General features: G+C 49.3%; 1 protein-coding gene across 2 annotated transcripts in view; it reads right to left on the bottom strand.

Annotated features, from left to right (window-relative positions):
* The window catches only part of DPF3 (double PHD fingers 3), a 245,239-nt gene that overhangs the window by 67,359 nt on the left and 150,482 nt on the right, over nucleotides 1–27,398 (bottom strand). For both annotated transcript variants that reach the window (XR_012379067.1, XM_073895521.1), the window contains exons 6-7: nucleotides 25,988–26,066; nucleotides 6,377–6,514 (exon numbers count right to left, since the gene is read on the bottom strand). Coding sequence is in view for 1 of the 2 variants with exons in the window: in XM_073895521.1 (XP_073751622.1) it covers nucleotides 6,377–6,514; nucleotides 25,988–26,066 (217 nt within the window). In the remaining variant the exon portion in view is untranslated. The remainder of the gene's footprint in view (nucleotides 1–6,376; nucleotides 6,515–25,987; nucleotides 26,067–27,398) is intronic.

Here is a 27,398-nt window from a genome sequence, read left to right on the forward strand (position 1 = left end):
GAGAGAAAGAGAAATGAAAGAGGCTCACAGAAAGGCAAGTCTGGGTGGATGCCCCATCCTGGGGAAATGGGACGGTAATACAGGGATGCTACACGGGTGGGACTCTACTCCACAGCTTCCTCCTGCTGGGTTTCCTGCATCCATCGTATTTCCCCAATTAAACCTGTACAGAACGATTGCTGTCCTGCATCTAAGGTTTAGCAAAGGATGCGCCAGGGCCAGGCCAGGCTCTGATAGCTTCGCCTGATGCCAGTGAGACCCCCACAGGCAGTTAGTTTCCCGGGATCACACAGCCACAGACAGGCCCTGACTCAGATTAGCGATCTGTGGTCATAGACATGCTCTGCTGGTCCGAAGGGCACAGAGATGGGCTATCAGCATTTGCAGTGGGCAGGCATGGTGCCAAACACCCACACTATCTCACTGAAGCCTGGAAGCAACCCCATGAGGTCAGTACGGTTACTCTCTCCATCTTACAGATGAGGCAACAAAGGAGCAAGGAAGTGTCAGTGACTGACCCACGTTCACACAGGCACAAGATGGCAGAGTGACAACGTCATGACTCACACTCTGGCCTGGCCAATTCCACTGCCATTCTCCCAGCCAAAAGGTCTGAAAAATTAACTCCAAATCTGTCCTCAAGCCCAGAGGGACCCCTCAGGTTTCTCTTCGTTTGCTTTATAATCTGTAAACTGTTTAGTTAAATAATAATTCACCTGAAGAACACCTGTTGTTAGTTCCCAAATTTGCTCTTGAGGAAGAGAGAAGCAGCTCACTTTTCCAGACAGAGCCCTGTATCTGAATTTTCCTCTCTCTCCCCTGGAACAAAGCCTGAATTTCCTGCGTCAAGATTGGTAAGTGGTGGATTGTGTGCACTTTATGGTTTTTTAGGCACCTTCAGAGTGATCCAAAATCCTTAAGCTTGTGTCAAAGGCAATTTTCACTCTCTCTCCTAAAGCTCTACTCGTTGCCCCCGGGCCATATGCTAGAGGACAGGGATGTCAGGAGACTAATGTCTGTTAGATCTTTCCCATCAGTGTAGCAATGACATCATATGCTTCTTTTAGGTAATTTGCACATTATCAGACTAATTTTCAGATTATCTAATCAGCCGACATTACCCTTAATCAACTCAGCTCTCCTCTTCCAGTCCTGCAGAGTACAACGTGCCCTCCAAAAGCGCACTAGGGTGGGGCCTTCTCTTCTCTCGGCAGATACCGAAAGCCTAGCTATGTGCCAGGCACCCTGTCATTATGCAGAAGACGGAGACCTCCCAGGACCCAGAACAACCCAACTTCTATTCCACGGGCCTGAGAAACAGGCTTGAGATAAATTTTATAGCTCCACATTTTTAAAAAGCACTTCCCTCTTAGGAACTGCAAGTGTGTTATAACATTTTATACTCATTTATGCTATCAGGTAAAAGAGACACACCATGTGACAATTAATAATATGTCAAACAACTTTCTTTATAAATCATACGTCCTTGCCTTCTAGTAATTGCTACTGTGGCTCTCCCTTTCATTACAGGATGCCAGCTACACAGCCTAGCATAGAAAATGCTTCCAGCGGTGGCTCCCGCTTACTCTCCCACCATTCTTCCAGGGCTACCGTCGGACCCAACCACAGTCCCTTGTCTGGGGCATTGTGCTATTTCATACCTCCCTGCCTTTGCCTCTACCTGGGAAATTCCTCTTCATTCTTCCAGAGCTAACTTGAATGTCCTCAGCGAAGTCTTTGCAATGGTGCAGTGGTTCTCAAGCTTTTGCATGTCCCAGAATGCCCTGTAAAATACAGATTGCCACCCCCACCCTCAGAGTCTCTGTTTCAGAGACTGGTGGAGTCAAGAATCTGAATTTCCAACAAGTTCCCAGGCAATTCTGATGTCACACGGGGAGCACGGCTGCCCTAAGTGGTAGAAAGTGTACTGTGCCCTTGAGCCCTTCACTAGTTTATACATCCTCCATTACACACTCCTTCTCAGGACAGGGAGTAAGACAGTATCTAGCACACGGGTACTAAACCAATGGATGGATGGATAGAAGGTTGGGTGGACAGATGAATGTAGTAGACTGAATTTATTTACACAGCTTTTCCATTCAGGTCCAGGACCTCAGCAATGCCCACACCCACTCCACCTCCCAGAAAAGTACTTTGAAAACAACATCTTTAGTAGATTCCCACTGTGCATAGAAGATAAAAGCAAATTCAAGAAGAGTTTTGGCATGGTGAGCATGGGTCAAAGAGTTCTGAATTCTAATCCAGTTCTCTCTGCTACCCTGGCCCCAGTGGGACTGTTTACCAAGGTGGCATTTCAGAAGTCACAAGAGAATGCTTCTGAGTGGGGTGCCTGGGTGGTTCAGTCGGTTAAGCGTCTGACTCCCGATTTCAGCTCAAGTCATGATCTCAGGGTCATGCGATTGAGCCCCACATCGGGCTCCGTGCTCAGTGGGCAGTTTGCTTGAGATTCTCTCCCTCACCCTCTGCCCCTCCCCCTGCTCACTGGCACTCTCTTTCTAAAATAAACAAATAGGGGCGCCTGCATGGCTCAGTCAGTTAAGCCTAAGTCTGCCTTAGGCTCAGGTCATGATCCCAGGGTCCTGGGATCAAGTCCCAAGGGCTCCCTGCTCAGCCAGGAGTCTGCTTCTCCCTCTCCCTCTGCCCCTCCCCCCACTCATGCTTGCTCGCTCTCTGTCTCAGATAAATAAAATCTTTTAAAAATAAATAAATAAATCTTTATCAAAAGAGAGAGAGAGAATGCTTCTGAGTGGCACCACACAGAGCCCTAACCTGCCCCCCATCCTCCCTCCTTTTATTCGTACACATGTAGTCTATGTGTGTGTGTACCTGTATGTACACGCACACACCTGCGCGCACACACATACATACGCACGGTGATTTCATTTGTAGAAAGCAAACAGAGGTCATCAGAGAAATGCAAGAAGGAAGAAGAATCCAGCCTCACGCAGGGAGGGCAGGGGAGGGTGACAGCTTAGGTAGGGAAGACCCCATCAGAAAAGTCCTATCCCCCCAAGGTGAATGTCGGAGCTCCAAGCATCCCAGCACTGCCTATAGCTGAGGCGGAGAGGCAAGGGCATGAAGGAAAGGGGACGAGGCTACAGAAGAGACAAGAAGTGTATACTCAGGAGAAAACACGCAGCGAGGAGAGGAACAAAGGCGAGAGAACAGGGTGGATTGCTGAGCTGGCGGCCCGGGGCAGCCTGGGACTGGGGGGCAAGGGGAGGTCAGTGCTGGCTCCGGCACTCCGCTCTGCCTGAAAGCAGGCGTGAGCATCGGCTTGGCGGGAGACACAGTCGGGGGGTGCGGCGAGGGACAGCAGGTGCACCAAAGTCAAAAGGTCTCTACTGCTGCCGGTGGTGTGAGCGCAGATGCCCATGCCATGGAAAACTCCAGAGTCTGTAGGGCTGTTTTTCTCCTAGGCCTGCGTGTGCTCACAAGCAGCTGGGCCACCCTGCAGCTCGGCTAAAGAGGGAAAAGTCAGCGTTCCCACTTTGCTGGCGTCCAGAACTTTTCCTGTGGGATCTGCAGATTAGCCTCTTGGATGAAGCTCTCCTGCTCCCTTCCCCCAGTCCAAAAGCCTTGCCAAGGAAGGATCACAAAGCTGGGACCTTCGATGCCGCAGAGCTGTCGCATTCAATTCACCACACAGCCCCAGTTGCATTTAGGGGCAGGATGGATGGGAGCCCACCCCCACCCCAAGCAGTGGGAGCAGCTAATGACGGGGTATTAATGATGCCGGCAATTAGTGCTCGCGAGAAAATGGTTGGGGGACTGCTCACCAGGGGAATGTGGGAGGGAACAGAGCAGACATTCAGAGCAGCAGACAGATTGGTGGCATGCGTGACGCAGAGAACCTAGGAAGAGCTGCTGTCTCTTAGATCTGTTCCGAGAAATTGGGGAAGAGGGAAGGAATGGCTTCTGTGGCCTCGGCGGCCTTCCTGCCACACCCTCCTTGCTAGCAAAATTGGAGTTAACCACAGAGTTCTCAGAGGCATCGTGAGCAGACGTTGTTTAAAAAAGGTGTTTGCGAAGGTTCTGGAACTTTCCCCGTGTAAGGAGGCCCCTGATGAACCCAGGGACAGCTATTCTTTTCTATGCAGCTTAAAACCCTTGGGTTTTTGAAGAACTCAGTTTGTCATCAGCAGGGGAGGGGGGAGGGGAGAGGACTCGCAGCCACACTGGGGACACACCTCCATCCAGGAGGAGGACAGACATGGCTTCCTGACTAAGCGAGGCCATCTGGCCTCATGGTGAAGACATGAGGAGACAGAAGACGCTGAGTCACGAGAATACGTGAGGAGATCCTGGTAGACAGAGGGAAATAGGCCAGCGTGCACCCCGGAAGTCAACAGCCAGCAGGTGCAGGCATGGGGCAGCCGGGGGGGGGGGGATGCCTAAGGAAGAGACTTCCTTGATCTGCTTCGGGCCTGCAGCATACCTTGGGGACCACGAGGAACCTTCCTCTGCTGTGGCCATCACTGTGCACACACACAAAAGAGACACAGACCAAAGAGAAGCATTCCAAACCCTATTGTATGAGTAAAGCACCGCAACACGGGGACCAAGTGGCTTGACATTTGAGAAGAGATGTAAAGAAGATAAGCCAGCACTGGGTGGAGTGGGAAATAATACAAAGTTAACAAATACTTCAGAGAGAGCAACTGTGACTAATAAATACTTTCCAGATAGCAATCCAAATCAAAAGAGATCATTCTCGGCCTCCTTTGCCGGAAGAGACAATAGGTACGTCTAGGCCACTGAGATCAGAGAAGGGATAAGAGGAGAAACAGAGAGACGCAAATGCCGGCTGCCCCATACATTTTCCTTTCTGAAAGACTGGACCGAGGGAACCTCTCCCCAGGGAGGAGGGAGAGAGAGAGCTCGGCGTGCCTCAGAAGCTGGCAAGGGAGGTGGGCTAGTTCTGTCAGACCCTCCTGCCCTGCTTCCCAGGTTCTGTCCCGATGACAAGAGCAGGTAAGGAAATAAGGGTCTGTCACATGAAAGACTTGAACCCTGCAAGCGAGTAGGAATTAAAGAAGGTATATGGGCTGAGCTGGGTCCCCCCAAAAATGTGTATGTTGAAGCCCCAACCCCGGGCCTCAGAACGTGACTCTTCTGGGATAGAGCCTTTAAAGAGGTGATTAAGTTACAGTGGGCCCTAATTCAATCTGACTGGTATCCTTCTAAGAGGAAACTTAGACACACAGAGAGACAGCGGGGCTCTGTGATCACAGAGGGAACACCATGCAAAGAGGCAGTGAGAGGGCAGATACCTGCAGGTCAATGACAGAGGCCTCTGAGGGGACCGACCCCGATGACACACTGGTCTGGGACTCGCAGCCTCCAGAAGAGCAAGAAAAGTAATTTCTGTTCTTTAAGCCACCCAGTCTGTGGTATTTTGTTATGGCGGCCTGAGCACACGAATACAGAAGACAATGTTACAAGGAGAAAGGAGGGTGGGGTTAGGCAACTCTGACACTAATCCCAAGAAAGGTCTTGGCCAAAGTATGTTAATCATTTCAAATATTTGATGAGTAGCCGATGGACAGCTGTTGACTAAGCTGATGGACTAAAATGCACAGGAGTCACCCTCAGATCCTAGAGTCTGGATATTTTTAAAGGTCTGACCCCTTTAGTTACATTGCATTGCTCACCTTAAGAACACCTACCACAAAATCTCGTGAACAAAATAAAAAATACATGGCCTGTCCACAATTTTTCTTCACCTAATGATCTTAGAATGACCCACATCTTGAAACAGGCTCTAAAAACTCCCATCATGCCACCCCATTTTGAGTTTTTGACAAAGTGCACGCAGATCATGCTTGCTGATGGAGTGCTCAAGTGAAATGCATGGAGGCTCAAGGGCAGTATTTCTAAGGCAGGAGAGCCCTGAACCAAAATTGTGACCCCTATAATAGCCAAGGCAATAGATCAAGAATATTCTACATCTCTTGGTGGCCAAGGCAACATGTGAAATGTCCATCTGAATTGACATGCCCAAGGGCTATGCCCACATTAGGTTAGTACCCGTGAATGGAAGTTCTAGAGCTGAGGGAGAAGAGGAACAGGTCTGGCATTTGACAACAGCCAGGTGAGGATGTTTCCCTTCTGCCTTAACGCTCACATCCCTTCCTCTGGGAACAGAACTGGGGATGCCACCTGGCCCACTCACTCTAAGCCTGGGGCTCAGATGACCCACAGGGCAGCTGGGGCTGCGTTAAAAGAGCCAAGTCACCACAGGACGTTGAAACCAATCAATGGGTGCCACCAAAGATGCCAGAGGTGAAAAGAACACTCTATCACCCTGCCCACCCACTTCATCACTGCCCCAACCCAACAACTGGGAACTCACGTCTGTGGTTCTCATTTCTGTGGTTGGGCGGGGACCGGGTCTCCTGGTCTTGAGCCTCATCTCCCTCCTCACTGGCCAGGTGAGTGTGAGCGTAGTGGTAGCTAAGTCCTGGCCGGTTCTTGTAGCGCTTGCCGCAGACTAGACGGGAAGAGAAGAGGGGAAAAGGCAAAGATTAGCAAACTCTGCAGTCACTGCCATCATTCTCCCAGGCAGTGCCTCCCATCTGTTTACCCCAGAGCTGGGTTTCCCTTAAGAAGTGTCTCCCACCCTCAGCAAACTTTGCCCCGCTGGACAGAACTGACACCACTGTAACAACATGGGCCCAGGTAAAGAAAAACCAGAAAAGTAAAGGATGGAAGTTGAACTGTGAAAGAGCTCCATCACTTCCTATCTGTGAGACCCTGGGCAAGTCACTTACCCTCTTTGGGCCTCAGTTTCCTCAGAGGGAAAATGGGAATAAGGATAGGACTTAACTCATAGAGTTGTTGGGATAAGATGATCTCTATGCAAAACACTTATAACAGTGCTGGGCACATCGGAAGGGTGATGATTATTATAACTTTGAGGCCAAAGAGCACTGGTGGTCCATCCAGTCCAACATGCCATGGCACAGATGAGGCAAGTGAGGCCCAGCAAGCCCAAGTGATTTGCCTGGGAACACGCAGCTAGTTGAGGCAGAGCCACTAGCACCCAGGTCTCTGGGTTCCCATGCAGTGCTCCTCCCACCACACGGTGGTTAACTCTGTATAAAGTACACAAGCTTGATACGGATAATATTTTGATGTATCACACGGTGATTTTGTGCCAGAAAAACACATCCCAATTCTGCCATGGAAACCACGAAGCCAAGCCACTGTTGGTAGATGTGGGCACAAGAGCTTGTGCCCTTGATGCCCCAGGAAGCCTCTGATACCCAAAATCTAGGAACGTGTCCTCACAAGCTCGACCTCTCACGTGGACAGTGTGAGACAAGGACACCCAGCAACATAAATACGGCTTCATTGGGCACAGAAGAAGAAGGGGGCAGTTCCATTGGTTGGCTGCCCAGTACCTCAGAAGCAGAAGCCTAGCTAAATGGCTTAAGACTAGACCACCCCCACTTTCAATGAAGTTGGATTTAGTGGTTCACTGTTTAGAATGATACATGTGGCTAATTTTTAGTCCTTATCAAAGTTAAGTATTTCCTCTTATCCTTAGAGTTTTATTACAGGAAAATCTGATCAGCCTTTCAGCATCTACTGGTATATGACTCTCCAGCAGTTTGTTGATATGGTGAATTATGTTGATTTCCTAATGTTTCTTCTTATTGAGCCATTCTTATATTCCTAGAATGCTCGCCATTTGGCAAAGAGTGCATTATCCACTTGATAAACTGCTGCTTTCTATTTTCTAATCTTGCCTTTTGGATCTATACTCAGACTTGAGATAGATCTAGAATTTTTGACCTATCTTTTACCGCATTTCGATTTTATGGTTATGCTGACTTCCAAAAATGAATTGAGGTGATTTGCTGTGTGAAACTGGACAAGATACATAGCCTCTCCGTGCCTTTTTTCGTATCTAGAAATGATGATAGTACTACTTGCCTTGAAGGGTTCTAGATAATATTTGTAAAGTATCTCACTCTGTACCCAGCACATAACAGATGCTCAGTAAATGGTGGCAAGGGGCTTCAGCTTAGCCTGCCACATCTTAAGTGCTGGGCCCTCCTGAAAGAAGGACTTTGAACCTGGCCTCAAACAATGGAATTTAGCAATGGTTAGACTTTCTTAATAAGGTGAGAGTCTGAAATTCAAGTTGGTGACCTAATGACTATAAATTCAAGTCCTACAATTGGCTATTTACACTCTCTCTCTCTGTTGTAAATATTTCAAAAAAATAAAACGGCACTAGACATCTCAATTCCATTTGACTCGGGAAATGAGACCTAAAGAGGCCCCTGAGGCACGCTCTGGGCCTGCTTGTGGCTTCTTCTATTTAACCTTTGCAATGATCTGAGGTCAATAAACAGCAAATTGTGGGGTCACTGGCTGTAAATCCACTTAGTAACCAAGCGTACTGTTGTTGAGGAATAAATGTTTATTAAGAATCAGGACAATAATAGTATTTCCATGAGGATGCCTCAGCTGACTCTGGAGACCTCCCTACTACAAACTCCACAGCATTCCATTGGTGCCATTTTGTTGTGTCAATGATCACTGTCTTCCTTAATACAGAATTTCAGGATCTTAATAATCATGGGGTCTCACTTATCAAATTGTTTTATTCTCGCTAATGCTAGATGCCTGGGACAATTCCACGGATCGGGGAATCACGACCCATCCAAGCAAGCATTTCTTCTTTGATCTCCTTGAATCATAGTTACATCTGCACTGGAGGACTTCTCTCAAGGACAGTTTCATACCAATTTCATCTTCATAACAACAACTCCACCCCTTCTGTTGCCATGCACATACTACACCTTCAAAATATATTCATTGAATAGCTGATGAACGAATATGGAAACACTTTGTGGGAAAGCCAGGAGATAGGGGAGGAGGAAAGCGTGTAGAATCTGATCCATCTATCCACATTAATCTCATACTAATAGGTCTTTAAACCTACAAAACCAAACCCAAGCAAAGAGCTTCCCATATCTCCTTCCCCAACACCATAGAGAGTAATGATTTTTAGAGTAAATCCTTTTGCTAGAAAAGAGATTCTGGAAGAGTAGTCCCCAGACCAGCACCATCAGCATCACCTGGGAAGTTGTTAGAGATGCATATTCTTGGGTTCTCCTCTGATCTACTGAATCGGAAACTCTGGGGGTGGGGCCAGAAATCTCTCTTTTAACAAGCCCTCCAAGTGATTCTGCTGCACACTACAGTCTAAGAACCACTCTACTAGAAGAATGAATAGATTTAGGCTTGACTCTGTCTACCCTAGTGCACCTGCCCTTTGAGATGGATGGAAGTGGCAAGTAGGGGCAGTGAGACTTGTGCTCTGTCATTAAAGGAACCAGAACCAGACAGTACATTGAGGTCATGGAAACCAGACCTCTTATGCATCATCCCTATACACAGACCCACAGAGCTTTCCTGATGGAGCTGCCCTTTTCACCACCTGTTTATACCATGTTATTCCGCATCACCAGGTCTTCATAATAAGCACCTGATATGTGCCCAGCCCTGTGGCATCAGAAGGACAAACATAAAGGAGAGCCCCAGTGCCCTCCCTCCAGGAGCTCCCATTCTGGCGGAGAAGACGTAGAAGTCAACAAGCAAAAAGGGAGATGAGACAAACGCACCAGTGTGCACATGCACGCAGGGAAGAGGAGGGGCCAGCACACCTGCTTGAGTGTGGAGGGAGGGCTTCCTGGAGGAGGTGGGAGAGCTGTGGCTTGCAAGGTAGCAGATCATTACCAGACAGACAAAGGAGGCAAAGGCTTTCAGGCAGCAAAGCACATTCCGCCCAACTATGGGGACCTGTGGGCGGGGGTGGGGCGTGATGGAGCTAACAAGCAAGGAAGCCAGGCAGGACTTTGTCCCGGAAACGGGAAGCCAGGGGAGGATTGTAGCCTGAGGACCGACTTACTCAGATTTACATTTTAGAAATCCCATTTAAGCCTACAGCACAGAGGATGGGATTTGAAGGTGGCAAGAGGCTATTTTAATTTTCCGTGTGTGAACAATGAGGATTTCAGGATGGGAGAGGGGTTAAAGAGAAGGAATCTGGTGGAAAAGGGTGGGTATAAGCAGCAAGGAGAAGCCCAGAATGACAGTAACTTGGCCTTCCTGGCCATGCGCCATCCAGGCCCTGTCTAGCTCCCTAGCCTCACCCAACACCACATTCCACCACCTTCTCTGCGCTTCTGCCCATTGCCTTTCCACTCCATAAACACCTTTATTTCTACCACAAAGCCTTTACACAAGCTCTTCCCTTGGCCTACAATGGTCCCCAGCAACAGTTTGCCTAATGAATGCTTCATCATTCTTCAGATGTCAGTTCAAATGTCCTTCCCCAGGGAAGTCTTTCCAGTCAAAATTAGGACCCCAGTTTGTTACCTTCCTAGGACAAATCATGGATCACTATGTGTGCCCCCCATCGGCAGCAAGCATGGCAGGCCCTGTGTGTTTGCACACTGCTGTATCCCCAGTTACCAGCACAGGGCAGATCATGACCGGCACTCGATGTCAGTTAAGGGAAGCAACAAAAACACCCAGGTTCCTATGGGGCAATAGGTCGAAGGATGAGGAGGAAAACCAGATTTAAAGAAAGAAGAGAATGTTCAGTCTGGGGTTGCCCTGCACACCCTGAGCTTAGGAAAAAGATGTGGATGTGGAGGTTGGCAGGGCGGCAGGAGTTAGGGATATGGACAGGAGGAGAGATTATGGAGACAGAGAAAAAAAGGTGGACAGTGGATAGAACTCAGAAAACACCAGTATCTCAAGAATCTGGTGAAAAAAGAGAAACTGGTTTGTTTGTTTGTTTTAAGTTTATCAAGAAAAACTCATCCAGGAATGAGCAACATCAGCCAAAGAGGTAGGGTTTCTAAATGTCCACCACTAGATGAATGGATAAAGAAGATGTGGCATATATAAACCACAGAATATTACTCTGCCATAAAAAAAGAATGAAATCTTATCATTTGCAACAACATGGATGGATTTAGAGGGTATAATAAATTAAATAAGCCAGTCAGAGAAAGACAAATACCATACGATTTCACTCATATGTGGAATTTAAGAAACAAAACAGAAAGAACAAATTTAAAAAGAGACCAAAAAAAAAAAAACAAAACCCAACTCAAATATAGAGAACAAACTGATGGTTACCAGAGGGAAGTGGGGGGGGAATGGAGTTCAAGAGCATACTTAACATGATGAGCACCGCATAATATATGGAACTGTTGAATCACTGCATTGTACACCCGAAAATAATATTAAAGGTATGTAAATTATACTGGGATGTAAATCATACTGGCATTTTTTAATTTTTTTTTTTAAAAGAGGTAGGGTTTCCAGATGACAGGACCAAGGATTCCACCAGTCACGGCCACTGAGAACAGCTACTGAGTGTGTACTGAGTGCCAGGCCTGTGCTCATGATCCAGGTCAGTTTGCTCACTGCAACCCAAGTCCCCATTTCACAGATGAGAAGCCGGCAGAGCCAGGAGAATGTCAGATGCCCAAGAAGGGTTGAGAAAGATGGGGACTAGAAAGAGAGCACTGGATTTGACAACCAGGAGGCCACCTTCGTAAGAAGGGAATCCACGACCTCCTGGAGCACGAGACAAGACTTGAGAGGCCTAGGATGCTCCTGGAAATGAGGAAGTGGTGACGGGGCTAACAGACCACTCCTTCCACCAGTGAGGCTTGGAGTGGGGGGTGGGGAGCAGGGGTCAGGGAGGCTGAGTGGGGCTCGTTCTTTAACAGGGCACATCCCGGAGCAGGCTCACAGGCAAAGGGAAGGAGGTGAGAGGGAGGGGAGTTTAAAAGGCAGGGTTAGGAGGAATTGGAGATAATACAGCATGATGCCTGACCCCAAAATGAAGCTTCTAAGCCAAGTATCGGGCCTTTGAATGACTTCATCCTAGGGACAAAAGATTTCTAAGATTTATCTTGGTGGAACTGTATCTGGATCAGACTGCTACATTTTGATGGAAAGAAATGCCTTGGAAATCCTACTTTGATTGGATTGGAAGAAAAGGAAAACCCAGCACTATTTAATAATATCTCCCTGCCACACCAAACACGGACGGACCAGCTTCATGGGCGTGGGACCCGTGCATTCAGACAGCGTCTGTGCTCAAAAGGGCCCCACACTTGGCTTAACACTTTGCTATCACCATCTTGAAATTCTCAATACATATTGAATGAAGGGCCCCTTGTTTTCATTTTGCACCGGGCCCCGTACAATGTGTATCTGGTCCTGGAAACCTGTTAGGGCTGGGGTCAGAGATCAGGAACTAAGTTACTCGAAACAAACAACCTGACAGCCTCGATATACGGGAGCTGCCACGTGGAACACAGGACCCAAGCAGCCCTGAGCTGGGAGTAAATGCCCGTCTGCGGTAACCTTGGAAGTCTGGCCAGGGCATTTCAGTGCCACCCTTCAGAGAGGCAGTTTCTCGGTGGTGAGTAAGTGGGTAGGCTGGACCGGAACCGCCTGGACTCAAAGCCCTGCCTAGTCTGCTACTGACTGCCTGTGTGATCTGGGCTGAACTGCCAAACCTCTCTGTGCCTGTGTGATCTGGGCTGAATTGCCAAACCTCTCTGTGCCTCCGCATCCTCTGTGGCAAATGGGGATGATCACAACAGCACATCTGCCTCACATCGTCGTGAGAGTCTGTGAAAGAAACACATTTAAAACAGTGCCTGGCTCGTCCTGAGGGACAGCCATTGTCGGCTCTTATCAGCACCATGGCCATCAAAGCAACGGGAATAAACCCAAAAGGGGAGGGGGGTAGTAGGCATTTCTTCTCTGCGGTCGGTCGGGGGTGATGGAGTCTCAAGAAAAAGAGGGTGGGGAAAGTACACTCTGAAAACAAAGTCTTAGAACCTTCTGCTATCCCTTTATCACGTCAGCAACCTCACTCTGGAATGATCTGTCGTGCGGAATCAGACCGAGCCCCAAGACTGCTGAAGCATTCAGAGAGGGCTGCGCCCCATCCTCCCACCCTGGTCTCCATCCCCGGGGCCTGCTCCTTTGTGTCCTGGCCCTCTGAAGCCATCACCCCAGGGACCGGTCAGCCTGGCCTGGGCACAGCCCTTGGCCCTTGTTTTCCCCTTGGCAAGTATGCACCTGGATTTGTGTTCCTGGCACGGTGCTCGGAGGGGAGCGGCTGTGACAGTAAGGAAGGTCCAGCTTGCCTTCCTCTCTCTCCTTCCCCTGGGGCGGATCCATCTGTCAAGGTGCAGAAATCGTGCTTGCCCACTTCCCCATCCAGAGCTGGATTCTCCAGGTAGCACCTCCCGTCTGGAGTTATGAATACCTTCAGTGTTGCCCCAGAATATTTACAGCAGCCCCCTCCCCGCTTCAACCCTACCCCCACTCACTCCTTGTCTGGGGGAGCAGGGTGGGGGGAGGCGGCGGGGGCGGCGGGCGGAGAATCAGGGGCAGTTTGTGTGAACAAAGCCGGCTGCCGCAGACAGCAGCATCCTTCCTGCAGGGGAGAGACAGCCGCCTTCCCCACTGATAACTTAATGACTCTGGCACATTTTCATCAGTCCAACTTGGAGCACGCAGTGGGTATCTGAGCCAGTGGTTTCCGAGAGACTGAAAGCAATTACGGGATGAGCGCCCAACGACAAAGCCTGGGCCTCGGGAGTCACCAGGCCGCATCTCATTCCCAGTTGTGCCCCGTGGCACTTGTATCCAACCCGAGGAGGCTACTTCCCTCTCTCTGCAGCTCCACAACCTCATCTGTAAAATCAACCCAACCCAACCCACACTTACGGGCTGTGAGGCAGGCACACAGTCCTACGCTGAATTTCACAGTAGCTCACAAGATAAGGATGTTCATCCCCACTGTACAGATGAGGAAACTGAGTCTGAGGGCATTGAAGCAACTCCCTCAGTGGCAGGGTCAGGATTTGAACTCAGGTCTGCCTGACTTTGAAGCATGTGACTGAAAGATGCGTTATCCTCCATCCGGACACCCCTCCCAGTGCCTGGGGCTGAGGTCTCTGGCCTCTTGCTCTCTGCCTCTTGTGACGTCTGGCCAGTGGGAGGCAGGGACAGGAGAATGGGGGGTGGGAAGGGGAAGATGGGGATTTGTGCCCTGCCCTCCCTGCTTGGTGCAGGTGCTACCCCACCCCCCCATCCGGGGCACCTTGCGTCCTCCCCCTGCCCCTTGGCTCCCCATCTCCCTTTCGGCACTTCTATCCTGCCCACACCTCCTTAATCGTTTTGTCATCCAATTCTCTTGCTTTCAGCCCTTCTGAGTAGAATCCTATGTCCCAGTGGGCCCAGGACAGATACAAAAGGAGGCCATTTTGACAAGGGGATCCTACCCTACCAGACTGGGTCATAGACGTTTGGGGCTCCTCACACCTTCCTGACTTCTCTCTGCAGAACCATGTGGGGGTTGGAGGAATGTCTACAACCAGTCCCCCAGAGAAGCCCCAAGTGAGAAAAGCCCTGCATGACTCAGTTTGGGATAAAACTCAGGAGATACTTCAAAAAGCCGCCAGGTCAGACTTGCATACTCGTGGTGGAGTATTAATCCCTATGACTATTTTAAACGGTTAGGCCTTACCCAAAGAGCCAACCATGGCTCCACTGAGCTCAAATGATGAGAGTAGCCCAGGTCCTGCAGTGTCTAGGCACCAAGAGGCTCCTCTTGGGCAAGTCCCTGTGGGCTTCTCCTCCCAGCCTCGAAGTCCAGAGGCCAGACGCATGGGTGGCCTTCGGGAGACCTGGGGTCTGGCCCTGGCTCTCCTACTAACCAGCTATGCACCCTTGGACAAACCCCATACTTCTTTGGGCCTTGGTTTTCTCATCTGTAAAACAGGACAATTTAATCAAATAATCTTGAAGTCCTTTGATTCTAGCACTTTGTCATTCTCTGTTTTCTCTGGGCTCTCGGAGGCCTGTATGCCTCCTGAAGGAATTAGTCCCTGGACTCTGATAGAAAACCAATGTAAGCTCCCAGCCTTAGGATCCACCCAGGGCTGCCTACATCCCTCTCCCCTCCCCCTCACCAAGCCAGGTCTGCAGCTGCCTTCCTGTGGCTTCATTTCTTCTTCCAGGACACACTTGGTGCTTATTTTAAACTGAATTCTTCTGGGTAGAAGCACAGGGGGCTGGGAATAAGGGTGGGATGTAACATCCTGATTTTTCAAAGCCACATTCCTTGGGGCCTGGCACTGACCCATGTATGAGGAATGAGTCCAGAGACAGGACCTATCAAATGCCAGGGATCCGCAGATTCTGTATCTTCATTGAGGGAGGGCTTCTGCTTATTTTAGGAATTTGTTGTATATGAATGTGACTCCAGTTTTTAAAAAACAGGAAGAATGGAGATAAGCAACAAGCTTTTCATTTCTAAATACTATATAACCTGATTTCGGATCCCCAGCAGAGAATGCAGAAACTCCCAAAACCAAAGCATTAAATGTGTTAGTGGGACTCTTTCCTGCCCTGCTGAGAAGCAGGGTAGCAGAACTCTGTTAAACTCTGGGATCTGCCTTCTTGTGTCCGCTAATTGGCTGTGTGACCTTGGGCAAGTTACTTAATCTCTCCAAACCTGGGTTTCCTGGTCTGGAGAATGGAGCTGATAATAGTTCCCATCTCACATGGGTGTTACGAGAACTGAATGAGTTCATCCTTATAAAGTGCTCAGCACAGTGGCCGGCACACAGCAAACACTCAACATTAGCTGGGCTCGCTAGCTTCTCTGGTTCCTGACACCTCCAGCAGCCAGTGCACAGAACAGAACTGGGGACCCAAGGTAGGTGCAAAATATGTACTTTCCTGACTTGGCATAAAAAAAATAAATATTTATTGAGCGCAACTATGAACCAGACAGGGAGCTAATTGTTTTTGCACGTGGTCTCATTTAACCCTCTTGGAAACCCTCTAAGGTTAATCTTATTGTCCTCACTTGACACAGAAAGAAAGCAAAGCTCAGAGAGGCTTGGGGATTTGTCCAAGGTCATAACCAGGAAGTGATGCAGCAAAGATGCAAATCCTGGACTTCTGACTCGAGAACCATCTTCTGGCGTCCCCTTTGCAGAGACGGTATCTTCATTTCTTATTCTGGTGTGTCCTACGCTAACATGTCCTTAATCTACTTAAAAGGGCAAAATATAATCCTTTTTTTAACCATACATTTAAAATTACTTAAATAATAAATATAAATGTCAACATTTCTGGAGAAAATAAACAAAGAAAGGTTAAAAAAAAATTAGACTGATGACCATAAAGTATGGCAGCCCCCAGATCTGGAAATGTGGCTAGTGTGCTCTCCCTCAGGATCTCAGGGTGAATATCTGCCATAAACGCTGCCTCAGATGCAGATGGGGCTTTATTTGTGAGTCCCGACCTATCCGGTATGTCTCATTGGCCTTTCCCTGAGGTAGACCCCCATCCACCTGCAGCATCCCTGTAAGTGCCTCACTTCCTTTGGGGAACCAAATGTCTAGTAGCATGTGGTAAATATTCCTGCCTGGATGTCCTGCTAGTTCCACACACTCCTATGTGAAAACTTCATCATTCTCCAAAATTACCTCCTCCTCTAGAATATTCTAGTTAAGCCTCCCTCGTGTCTCCACAACCCAAGACTTCAAGAGTCATTGTTGCTCCGCCCTCTCGCTTGGACCCCACATCCTGTTCTGCAGGGTTTTCACTCATAAAGTCTCTCCTGTTGTCCCGGTCTACTTTGTACCTGCTGTCATCACCATCCAGACTTCATGTCTTCTCCTATCTCCTTCTCAGCCATTGGGCTCAAGGCTCTCTGCCCTGAACACACCTTTCCAGAGATGTGTCTGGGATCATCATGTTCACCACTGACGATTCGGGCCAACATCTAAGAAAATCAGCCGCGCCTTCCCAGTACCCTTGTCCAACTCTGTACCCCCCAATCTTCCCACCCCAAAGCTCTGCTCTGACCAAGCTGGTCTCCCTGCTGTCCTGCTATGTGCATCCCACACTCCTCCACATTTTGGGAGCAACCACAGTGCTGGGGCTGGGATGCAGGATGAATGTAGTGTACTTCCTGCCTTCCCAAGGCTGACAGTCCAGCCTGAAGAACAGACAGACTGCTATCATCCAATGTGACAGGGGGTGGCCTACACAAAGGTATGTACAAGGTAAGGCAGATTCCAGGAAAAGGTGAGTGCCAGGAGAGGTGGGAGACACTGCAGGGGAGGGAGGGAGGCATTGCTGACTGGGATCAAATCCTGTCTCTGCCATTTTTTGCTGTGTGACCTCAAGAAAGTTAATTAACCCCTCTCCTCCCCAGTTTCCTTATCTGTAGGTTGGAGAGGATCATACCATCTGTCTCATGGCACTTCTGTGAGGGTTAAAGAATTAATACAGATAAAACCCATAGAACATTCCAGGCCCATAATATAAGTCAACGAACTTATGCTATTGCTATTACTATTACTACCCCACTGGCCCACCACCACCAACTCCCACACATACCCCTCCATCCCTGGAGAATAAAGTCAATTCAGTACTCATTCACTGGAAATATGCTTGGCCTCCTAGGGAAGCACCTCTGACACACTGGCTCCTGCCCCCCGACCACTCCCTCCCCTGAATCCTGACAGTGCTCTCTATCTACTCAATGAAATATGCTTGGCGGGGTGTTATCTCTGTGATATCGGCCTTATCTTTCCAACTCTGTTGGAGATAGAGGAAATAAGGAACAGGTGAAGGAGGAAGAAACATTCATTAAGCACGACCCAGGTGCAAACATATTTATATACATTATCACACGTGCCTTTCCCAACCATGCACCATCCCCTCTCCACACCTGAGGACATGGAGCCTCCTAGTAGCAAAATGATTTTTTTCAAAAATGCCCCAGATAAAAAGCTAACAAGCGGCAGAGCCACAATTTGACCTCAGCTTTTTCTCACTCCAAAGTCAGTGCACATCCCTCTTCACCGAGCTTTCTCTCTCACCTGGGCAGCAGGGACCTTGCTTCCTACTTCCCTTACCGCCCCCAAGACTTGAAGTAAAAGACATCAAAGGCTGTGTACCAGGCCCTTTGACCTCACAATTCCACTCCTAGGAAATCATGAAAGCATTACGCAAAGATACAGCCACAATATTGTTTGCAATAGTGAACAAACTTTAAACCGTCTAAATGTCCAACAAGTGGAACACAGCTTGAGCAAAACTGGGGCGTGCCCACGTGATGGAATACCGTATAGGTCTCAAATGTCATAAACATGTCTTCACTGACCTGGAATGATGCTTCCCATGTACTGTTGAGTGAGGGCATGGGTTAAAATGGTCTGTACCATGGTGTGCATACGTGCATGTGTATGTGTGTGTGTGTAGAAAGAGACAGAGACGGACAGAATCCCCCAATGGTATACAAAACCAAAATGGAAGCTATCTCTCAGGAGTAAGATTATGGGTGATTTTTATTTTTCCTTTATGCATATCTGTAATTTCTGATTTTTTTGCAATGAATATATACCATTTCCATAGAAAAAAATTATTTAAAAAAGCAAACTGCTACACATGTTCATATCTACCCTGTTACCGGTCATCTACATCTTGGTAGGAATTATTTGCCACAAAGTTTGCATTCAGGAACAGCTAGCTGAGAACCAGCTCTGACTGGAGGACAAAACAATTCAAGAGGCCGTGGGTTACAGCTCAGAAAAGGCAAACCAAGTCCTTGAGAGCCAGAGGTGTAGGCCAGGGAGGGCAGAGCAGGCAGCAGGAGCACAGGAAGGGGAGAGATGCAGGTGTGCGGGGAGTAGGGACAGACTGCAGCTTCTCTTCAGCCCTGCCTGCGGCCAGCCCTGCTGGGTGCTACCGGTGTCCACAACAGGATGGCATTTAAATATTTAAACAGACCCAGCTTTGCTGTCACAAATGCACTCCATCTCCAGGGATCAATCCCATGCCACAGGCCCTGTTCCACAAATCAAGTGTCTGGGGCACAGAGCCATTCCCACCCTCCCCCGTTGCACCCCATGCACGGACCTGCAAGATAATAGCACGGACAACTGAGTGATGAGCCCGGCTTCCCTTCAGTGACAGGGGCAGCCAGCCTGAAGGCCGCGTTATTGGCTTTTCCACTGCAGCTCGAAGCTAAAAGCACATGAGTCTTAGAGAATGTGGGGCCTTAATGCCCTCAAAAAAAAAAATTTTTCTTTTAATAAGACTGCAATAGTCATCTGATTCTCCTGTACACTCAGGTATGGGGGAATCCAGAGTAATTTTAGGAAGTTGAGGTCAAGCAGATTTTGTGAGACTACCTTGGGTGCAAGCTGCGTCTGCCCCATACGCCAGTCCATCCAGCCCACAGCCCCTCTCAGCCTGTAACATGGCGGCCCGACATCTTGTCTCCAGGGAGAAGAGCCTCAATGTTAAGCCACTGCCTGAGAAGAAAGGAGCCCATGGTGTGGGGAAGGGGTGCTGATGGGGGAGGTCTAGACACTCAAAAAAGGAGCCCCCTCATTGACAAACCAGGAAAGTGACATCATAGCCCCTGAAGGGTAGAAGCAGGACCAGACCCCCAGACTCTTGGCTTTTCATCCCATACCCTTCTCCCTCCAGGATTCCACCATCAAGAGGAGCAGGAAGGAACCCCAAACCCTATTCTGACCCTGTCCCATTTGGACATAGTTACACCCCCACTGAATTTCTAGAAGGGAGGCAATACTGTGAAGTGGCCATGTTTTCAGTCATGGGCCACACAACCAAAAATACATGCCTGTGGGGTGAGGGTGGTGGAGAACAAAGTTTTTACTGATATGGAGGCTGAGTTGAGAGCACCCACTCCTGATGTGTGAATACCCAACATGACTCAGAGGTGAGTCATGCTCCTAGGAGGACTTTGATCATGTCTATTTGCCTTTTGTCACTAATCCACCCTAATGCCCCAGTTTGGGGGGGGGGTGATTTTAATAGATTTAAATGTAAAAGGTTTAAAAGTATATAATCTATTCCATTCCACTGACTCCAGCTTGCCAGCCTGACGCCTAGAAGCCATCTGTTAACAATGGACATGGCTTCACCTCATAAACGAGATGTATGTGATCATTAATTCACTTCTCATTTTTTTTTTTTTTTTTAGAGATGGGGAGACAGGGTGGGTGGAGGGAGAGGAGGGAGAGAATCCCAAGCAGGCTCCATGCCCTGTGAGGAGCCAACTCGGGGCTCGAGCTCACAATCCTGAGATCATGACCTGAGCCAAAATCAAGAGTTGGACACTCAACCGACTGAGCCACTCAGGCACCCCATTAATTCACCTTCAAAGATTTATTTATTTATTTGAGGTGGGGGAGGGGCAGAGGGGGAGGGAGAGGGAGAGAGAGAGAGAGAGAGGGACTCTTAAGCAGACTCCATGCTAAGTGCAGAGCCCAACGCGGGGCTCCATCTCACAATCCTGAGATCATGACGTGAGCCAAAACCAAGAGTCAGACGCTTAACTGACTGTGCCACCCAGGTGCCCCTAATTCACTTTTAAAACAGGTTCTTTCCTCAACTCTCAGGACAGCCACACTCCAGGGTAGGAGGGCATATCTCACCCGCAGGATGTGTGGACAAGTGCCCTCACCTCTCTGTGCCTCGGCTTCTTCATACTAAAGTGAGGTCACTTGTCCCCGCCTCTCAAGGTTATTGTGAGGATTTACAGAGACAGTGCACGGAACGTGCTCGGCACCATGCTCTGCACACCGTAAGCACCATGAGCAGGCGTGATCGCCGTGATCAGAAAAAGCTGGGAACAAAAGACAAGCGTTGGCAAGGCTGTGGAGAAACTAGAACACTTGTACACTGCTGGTGGGACTGCAAAATGGTGCGGCTGCTCTGGAAAAGAGTACGAAGCTTCCTCAAAGAACTAAAAATAGAATTGCCATAGGATCCAGCAATCCCACTTCTGGGTATTTGTCCAGAAGAATTGAAATCGGGATCTCAAAGAAATATTAGCACTCCCATGTTCACTGCAGCACTATTCACAATAGCCAAGATGTGCAAACAACCTAACTGTCTGTTAACAGATGAACTGATAACGAAAATTTGGTAGAAACATACAATGGAAGATCCTTCAGCTTTTAAAAAGAAGGAATACTTCAATACGCAACAACAGGAATGAATCTCGAGGACGTTATGCTGAGTGAAATAAGCCAGTCCCAGCCAAACAAATGCTGCCTGATTCCACTTACGTGAGGTATCCCAATAGTCAGCCTTGGGGCATCAGAGAGGGGAATGGTGGTTGCTGGAGGCTGGCAGAGAAAGGGAGTTACGAAACCACTAACCAATGGGCATAAGGTTTCAGTGGAGCAGGATGAATAAACCCTACAGATCGGCTGCACAGCATTGTGCCTATGTTCAGCAATAGATATTGTACACTAAAAAAATGTATTAAGAAGGTAGATGGTAAGTAAAATAAACAGTAATATAAATAAACAGTAAGATAAACTTAATTTTTAAAAAAAATTTTTTTAAAGGAAAAACTGGGAATGGGCGCCTGGGTGGCTCGGTCAGTTAAGTGTCTGCCTTTGGCTCAGGTCGTGATCCCCAGGTGCCTGGATGGAGCCCCGCTCAGCAGGGAGCCTGCTTCTCCCTCTCCCTCTCCCTCTGCCCCCCCCCCCCCCCCTCCTGTGCTCCTCCCCCCCCCAAATAAAATTTTTAAAATTTTAAAAAAAAAAAAAAAAAGAAGAAGAAGGAAGAAAAATGGGAAGGAGGGAAAAAAAAACTTCACTTCCATTGTGCCCAGCAAAGGGGTAAAGGGGGGCTTGGCTCCCCCCTAAATGGCTGCTGCTTAGAGACACCATGTTTTCCCTCTCTCCCCCCTTGAATATCACCCCACCACCCCCATCTTCTCCCCTGTGATGCTTCCTGCACAAAGGCAATGGCAAAGTGGGTCTCATCCAGAGGCAGTCCCAGTGATGCTAATAGAAAATTCAGGGTTGGGAGCAGTTGGAGAGAGAAGAGATAAACATTTAGAATGATTTTTAAAACATCCCAGTAGCCCGACCCAAGGACTGCTTTCATATGTCTGTCTCCAGTTATCATCCCACCTCTAAAAGGGGGCTAATGATACTGTTAGGATTTGAAGCTATTAAGTAAATTAAGGCCAAGTGCTGGATTGCTGAGTTTTATATGGGACTGCTGAGTTTGAGATCAAGGCTGGGGGGACAAAAATGAGAAAGGAAAGATTCTAAAGAGACCAACTAAAACAGTGAAGCAAGCCTATGGCAGTTGGCGTGGAGAATTCCTGAAGACCCTAGAACTTCCAGATGCCAAAAGCAGGGAATAATAAAAAAGGCTGAACAGTTAGAGGCCAGAAGCCTTCAAATTTGAATGAAGTAGACCAGTCACTCTCAAAAGTCAGTATTCAGAAGTAACTCCCCTGAGGAGCTCTCAAAAAAAATTGCAGGTTCCTGGGTCTGCTCCCTGTGGTTCTGATGCAGGAGGTCTGGTATGAGGCCTGGGAATCACATTTTAATAAGTATCTCGGTTCTCTCTGAGCAAATGGTGCAGGTCCACACTTTGACAAACACTGACGGCCATCCCCACAAAGTCAGATTCAGTTGCTCTGTGGATAACGAACACTTTTCTTCGGCAAGGGATTGAAACGGAAGAAACAGAACTTTTATCCTTAAGCTTGGTAAATGTTCAGGATAATTAATAGGGATTGGTTACGTGCTGGAAAATGAAGTATTCATGTACACACACACCACAGATTGGGTAAAAAAATAAATTATGTTCAGATGATTTAGTAGTTCTCTGAGATGGAATAAATTCGATGGCTGCGTGAAAGGCAACAGGCAAACTATCTATCACCTGAAGTTAGCAGCTAAGATAATATTTCAACCACCCATCTTGAAAGGGATGCTTGGACCAAGAACATAACAGGACAACTACATTTAGGAATATAAACCAGGAAGGGTTAAACATAATCACATCTGAAAGATAACTATTACTACTCCACATATAAACCCAGGAAGAGGTGGTGGGGCACAAGGTGGCCTAATATTTTCATAAATAACTTGAAAGATGGAGTGGGGATTATGCAAATCAAACCAGAGAAAACACAACAATGGCAGGGATTGCAAATCTGCAGAGGATGAAATTCAACTACGGGGCAATGCCTTTAAATTTGCCTTTATTGAATCTTGTATATGGAAGTCACATATTATTGTATCTCTTTATTGAGACTCAGTAGGGCTAAATGCGGAGTGATTTATGGAAGAAGGAATAATCAAATGCATTAAGTAGAAAGGAGCACGCACCTGGCGAGGCATGGGGTCAGGACAGGCCCTGCATGGGAAGTCGTGGACATGGTGCACAGGGCAATGGGCGGGCCAAGTACTTCTGTTCTCTACAGATACGGGCTGTTATTAAGAGCCGATGTGTAAAATAAACAAGAAAATGTGTCGGTTACTCTTGGAGTTGCTTGGCCTTGGTGTTACTTCCAGTGGGAGTGCTGAGCTTAAATGTAAACCTGGAAGGGAATTTAGAGCCAGGCCATCACAGAGGTTATGGGATGTGGCCCTAGATAAACCAAGAATACAAGGGGATGTGAAAAGCGTCTCCAAAATAGACAAAATGCTCAGTGTGCCCATTTGTTGGGAAAAGATGTGCAAAAGATAAGGAGGCCTGTAGGAGAGAAAAAAATGTAGCTCCTATCAAGGAAAAACAATCCTTCAGAGCACAGTTGGAATCATGGAAGAAAGGGTAGCTTATGGTAACACCATCCCTGGGGACACTCAAGGAGGTGACCAGACACCTCTCTACTTAGGATGCATTAGAGATTATTAAAAGCATTCCTTGCTCAGTTCGGGGGTGGAGGGTGGGCCTCATGACCTCTCCAAAGGTCACCCCTATCCCAAAGGATCACATGTCTGAAGGGCACCAGATAAAAATAAAGTCTATTAATCACCAAGCTGCCACACAATTTCCTACAAGAGCCAGAAGAGACAAGGGCAATCTACGGTGGACCCTGGTCCCCTGAGGGAGAACAGAGGCAGCGGCTGTGTGGGCAGAGCCAAGGAATCAGCTGCTGAGACTTCCAGAAAGCCAACATCAGGCCTTCGTGTAGGCCTCCCGAGCATCACAGGGTAAACAGAAGGAGGAAGAGACCGTGGGGACAGGGAACGGAAAAGAGCCAATGGTCCTGAGAGCCCCTAATCACAGCCACAGGAACTGGGGTAGAGGGTGCAATGCAAGCACTTGGTGCAGCAAGAGGGGAGCCAGGCAAGAGAGGGACACCCACAGAGGGTGCTCCATGGAGGTAACAGGTGAGGAGGCAGACAGCAGACAAAGGAGTGAAGAGAGGAACTGAGAGGTGGGTGAAGAAGGGCATGCGGGGTTATGTCTGGGAATATATGGGACTATTGGCTGCAAATCCCATGAAAATTGAAGAGATGGAGCAAAAAGTAATCCCACTAGCTATGGAAGCAGAAAATCACATCACAAAAATAAAGCTTTTTAAAAGAGGAATCAAATGGCAATGCCCCGGTCCCAAAGCAGCTGTTGGCTTTCTTGAGGGCTGGGCTGCTCCAGCCATACACAGCTGGAAAGCCTGCTCCGAGGGGGTCAGAAGGACCCTCCCAGCCCAGAACCAGTCCCCAGAGGGCTCACACAGCTAGGGCTTCTGTGCATCCGAACAAAACAGAGGCCCTTCCAGGAGGGCAAAACCCAGGCCAAAGCAGGCACCTCCTGACATCACCAAGAGACACCAGACCCCATGCCCTGCTCCCTCCTCATCCTGGAACAGAACCACCGTGGGATGGAGATGTTACCTGCAAGAGTTGTCTCAGGAATGCCATCTGCACGGTGTATTAAGCAGCCAAATGGGGGTCATGGAGTTTGAGTTCTTCTAGCAAAATGTTCTCCAACCAGCTGTCACCCCACCGGGCACAGAACAACTTTTTGAAATCAAAAGAGGCCAGTGAAGAGGGAGGAAAAGGGCACCACCCCCGATGTGCTCCCTGAGCCCCATCTCCCCCACTCGCCCTCTGCTTCCACAGAGACCGCACACATTGCCAGATGCCGGCAGAAGGAAACACCGTGCCAGGGCCCTGCCTGAGCCACCTCGCTGCCCTTCTCCCGTGGCCCAGCTCTGCGTCCTCGGAGGGGAGAAGACATGAGGGGAAGATGGTCAGGGAGTGTGGTTTCTAGGGTGGTCCCTGCTGTGGAACGAGCAGATGGCGCCCCGTACAGTGAGAGGTAACTAGGGCAAGGATTTTCAACCCACCACCCAACGCTCTGGTAGGTGAGAAAGACAACAGCGTCTGAGCTGATAGCAATCCCTCCGAAAGTTGAAGGTTTCTGGAGCTACACCCACTGCCCCTGCTCCCCGCCCCACTCTCCAGCTCCTCCCTCCCCAGCTCTGCCTGCACCGCCTAGACCCAGGAGCCAGGCAGTCCTTGTCCAAGAGATGCCTCTGAAGCAAGCAAGAAAGGCTGGAGATGGATCAAGGGCCATTTATTAAGCTAAGTCAGAGAAAGGTTCCTACCTTGCCCTACCTAGGACAGGAGAGACAGAGGGAAATGAAAGGGAAACACGAAAAGCCAAAGGAGCCAAGGACCTTTGTCGGAGGATTTTGAGTTATGCTTTTGTTTGTAACTCTCTGAAACAGAGAAAGAAATAGAGGATGAATCTTCAGGAGACAGAGAGAGAGAGAGAGAGAGCACGCCAGGAGAAAGCCACCGAGGAGGCGCTGCCGGAGACAGGAGGCTGGCACCAAAGGCAAGAGGCCTCCCTGGCTGGCCCCCCCTCATGCACAAACACCGGGGTGGGCGAGCGGTGGTGGCGCGGCAACAGGAGGTGGTGCTTTCGCTGAGGCGGCAGGCATGCAAGCTGGGGCGCAGGCCCAAGGGGAGGAGCCAGTGAGCCTGAGGCTGGGGGCATGACAGCCAGGGAAGCACAGGGAAGGGGGTCCTGGGGGCAGAGGCAGGGGCAGGAAGGCGGCACCTGCCGTACTTACTGTCACAGACGTAAGGTTTGTCGTGGTCTTCCTGGGAGGCAGCGTCGTGCCTCCTCCTGCCACCTGCCGAGCCACGGGCCTGGGGAGACAAGGAAGCAGGATGCTTGTTATGGTGAGGGCCACTGCGGCTCCTGAGCACGTACTCTGCGCGGCCCCGAGCACCTCACCCACATCTCTTCATCCGGCCTTCCTCACAGCCTTTGAACCAATGACCGACCCCCTTTTACAGGCCGGGAAACTGAGGCCCAGGGAGGTCAGGTAACGTGCTCCAGAACACTCAGCTACTCACCCACATCATCTCATTAAATGTTCACAACTCCAAGAGAGGTATTACTTTTATTTCCATTTTACAGATCAGGAGACTGAGGCAACAGCAGTCTTGCCCAGGGTCACTCTGCTAAGTGCGGAGCCAGGACGTGAACTCACAACAGTCTGACTGCAAAGTCTACATCTACCCAATCCCTGTACTCTGTGGTTATCACAGGGACCTCCTCCTCCAGCTGCTTAGCCACCTAGCTTCACTGACCCCACATGGAGAAGCTCACCCTGCTCCCCTCAGCTGACCGGATGATGGCAGATTGCAGCAGGGAGTGTGACAGCAACCGTCACCCCGAGCTCTCGCCCCAGGCTCACACTGTCCCCTTCAAGTCTCTCAAGGGCCAGCCAGGCCTGGCATCCGGTCTAGGGCATGAGCCCAGGCACAGCAGGGAGCACCCTCACCCCTCTCCCCTGCTCCTCCTGGGGGTGAGCTTCAGCTGAGGCCTCCCGCCAGTGACAAAGGCCTTGACACCTCACAGTCTCCGGGGGCCTGACTCCTGATCCCACCACCCTGCGTGCATCTCCAGAAAGAGCCAGCATAACCTGGGGTGGGGGTGGGAGCAGTTCCACGTCTGAGGATAGAGGAGAACAGCCAGAGAAGGTGCTGGCAGCTCTGCAGGCCTGGGACAGTGGCTACAAGAACGTGGCAAGGTTTATTTTTAAACCTTTGTTAAGTCCCACGTGGTCACGTGTGTAGCACCCTGGCCTCCTCCAGGTCATTCTCTGGTAATGAGTAGCAGTAAACTCCCAACCAGGGAAAGGGCCTGCTGAGGTCTTTGGGGACAGAGAAGGAGTGACAGAGGTGAGAACTAAAACATGGCGGCGGCCTCGGGTGCAGGGGGAATGGGGCAGTCCCAGGGGCTGGGCCTGGACAAGTGGCCCTGGGGACCTCAGGGCCAAAAGACCTGTGATGCTCACACACACGCACGCACAGGCACGCACACACACTCACTCGGGATTTCACAGCGGAAAGGCCTGTACCCCAGGCCCGCGATGTTCACACGCTCTCACCAAACACGCACTCTTCACAATCAACACCACCTGCCAAGCTACCACCTACACCACCTCCTCAGCTTGTCTCTCTCCAAAACAA

The sequence above is a fragment of the Callorhinus ursinus genome, unplaced genomic scaffold, assembly GCF_003265705.2.
Source record: "Callorhinus ursinus isolate GAN/ISIS: 27379988/994484 unplaced genomic scaffold, GSC_fseal_2.0 scaffold8, whole genome shotgun sequence".
NCBI lineage: Eukaryota > Metazoa > Chordata > Mammalia > Carnivora > Otariidae > Callorhinus > Callorhinus ursinus.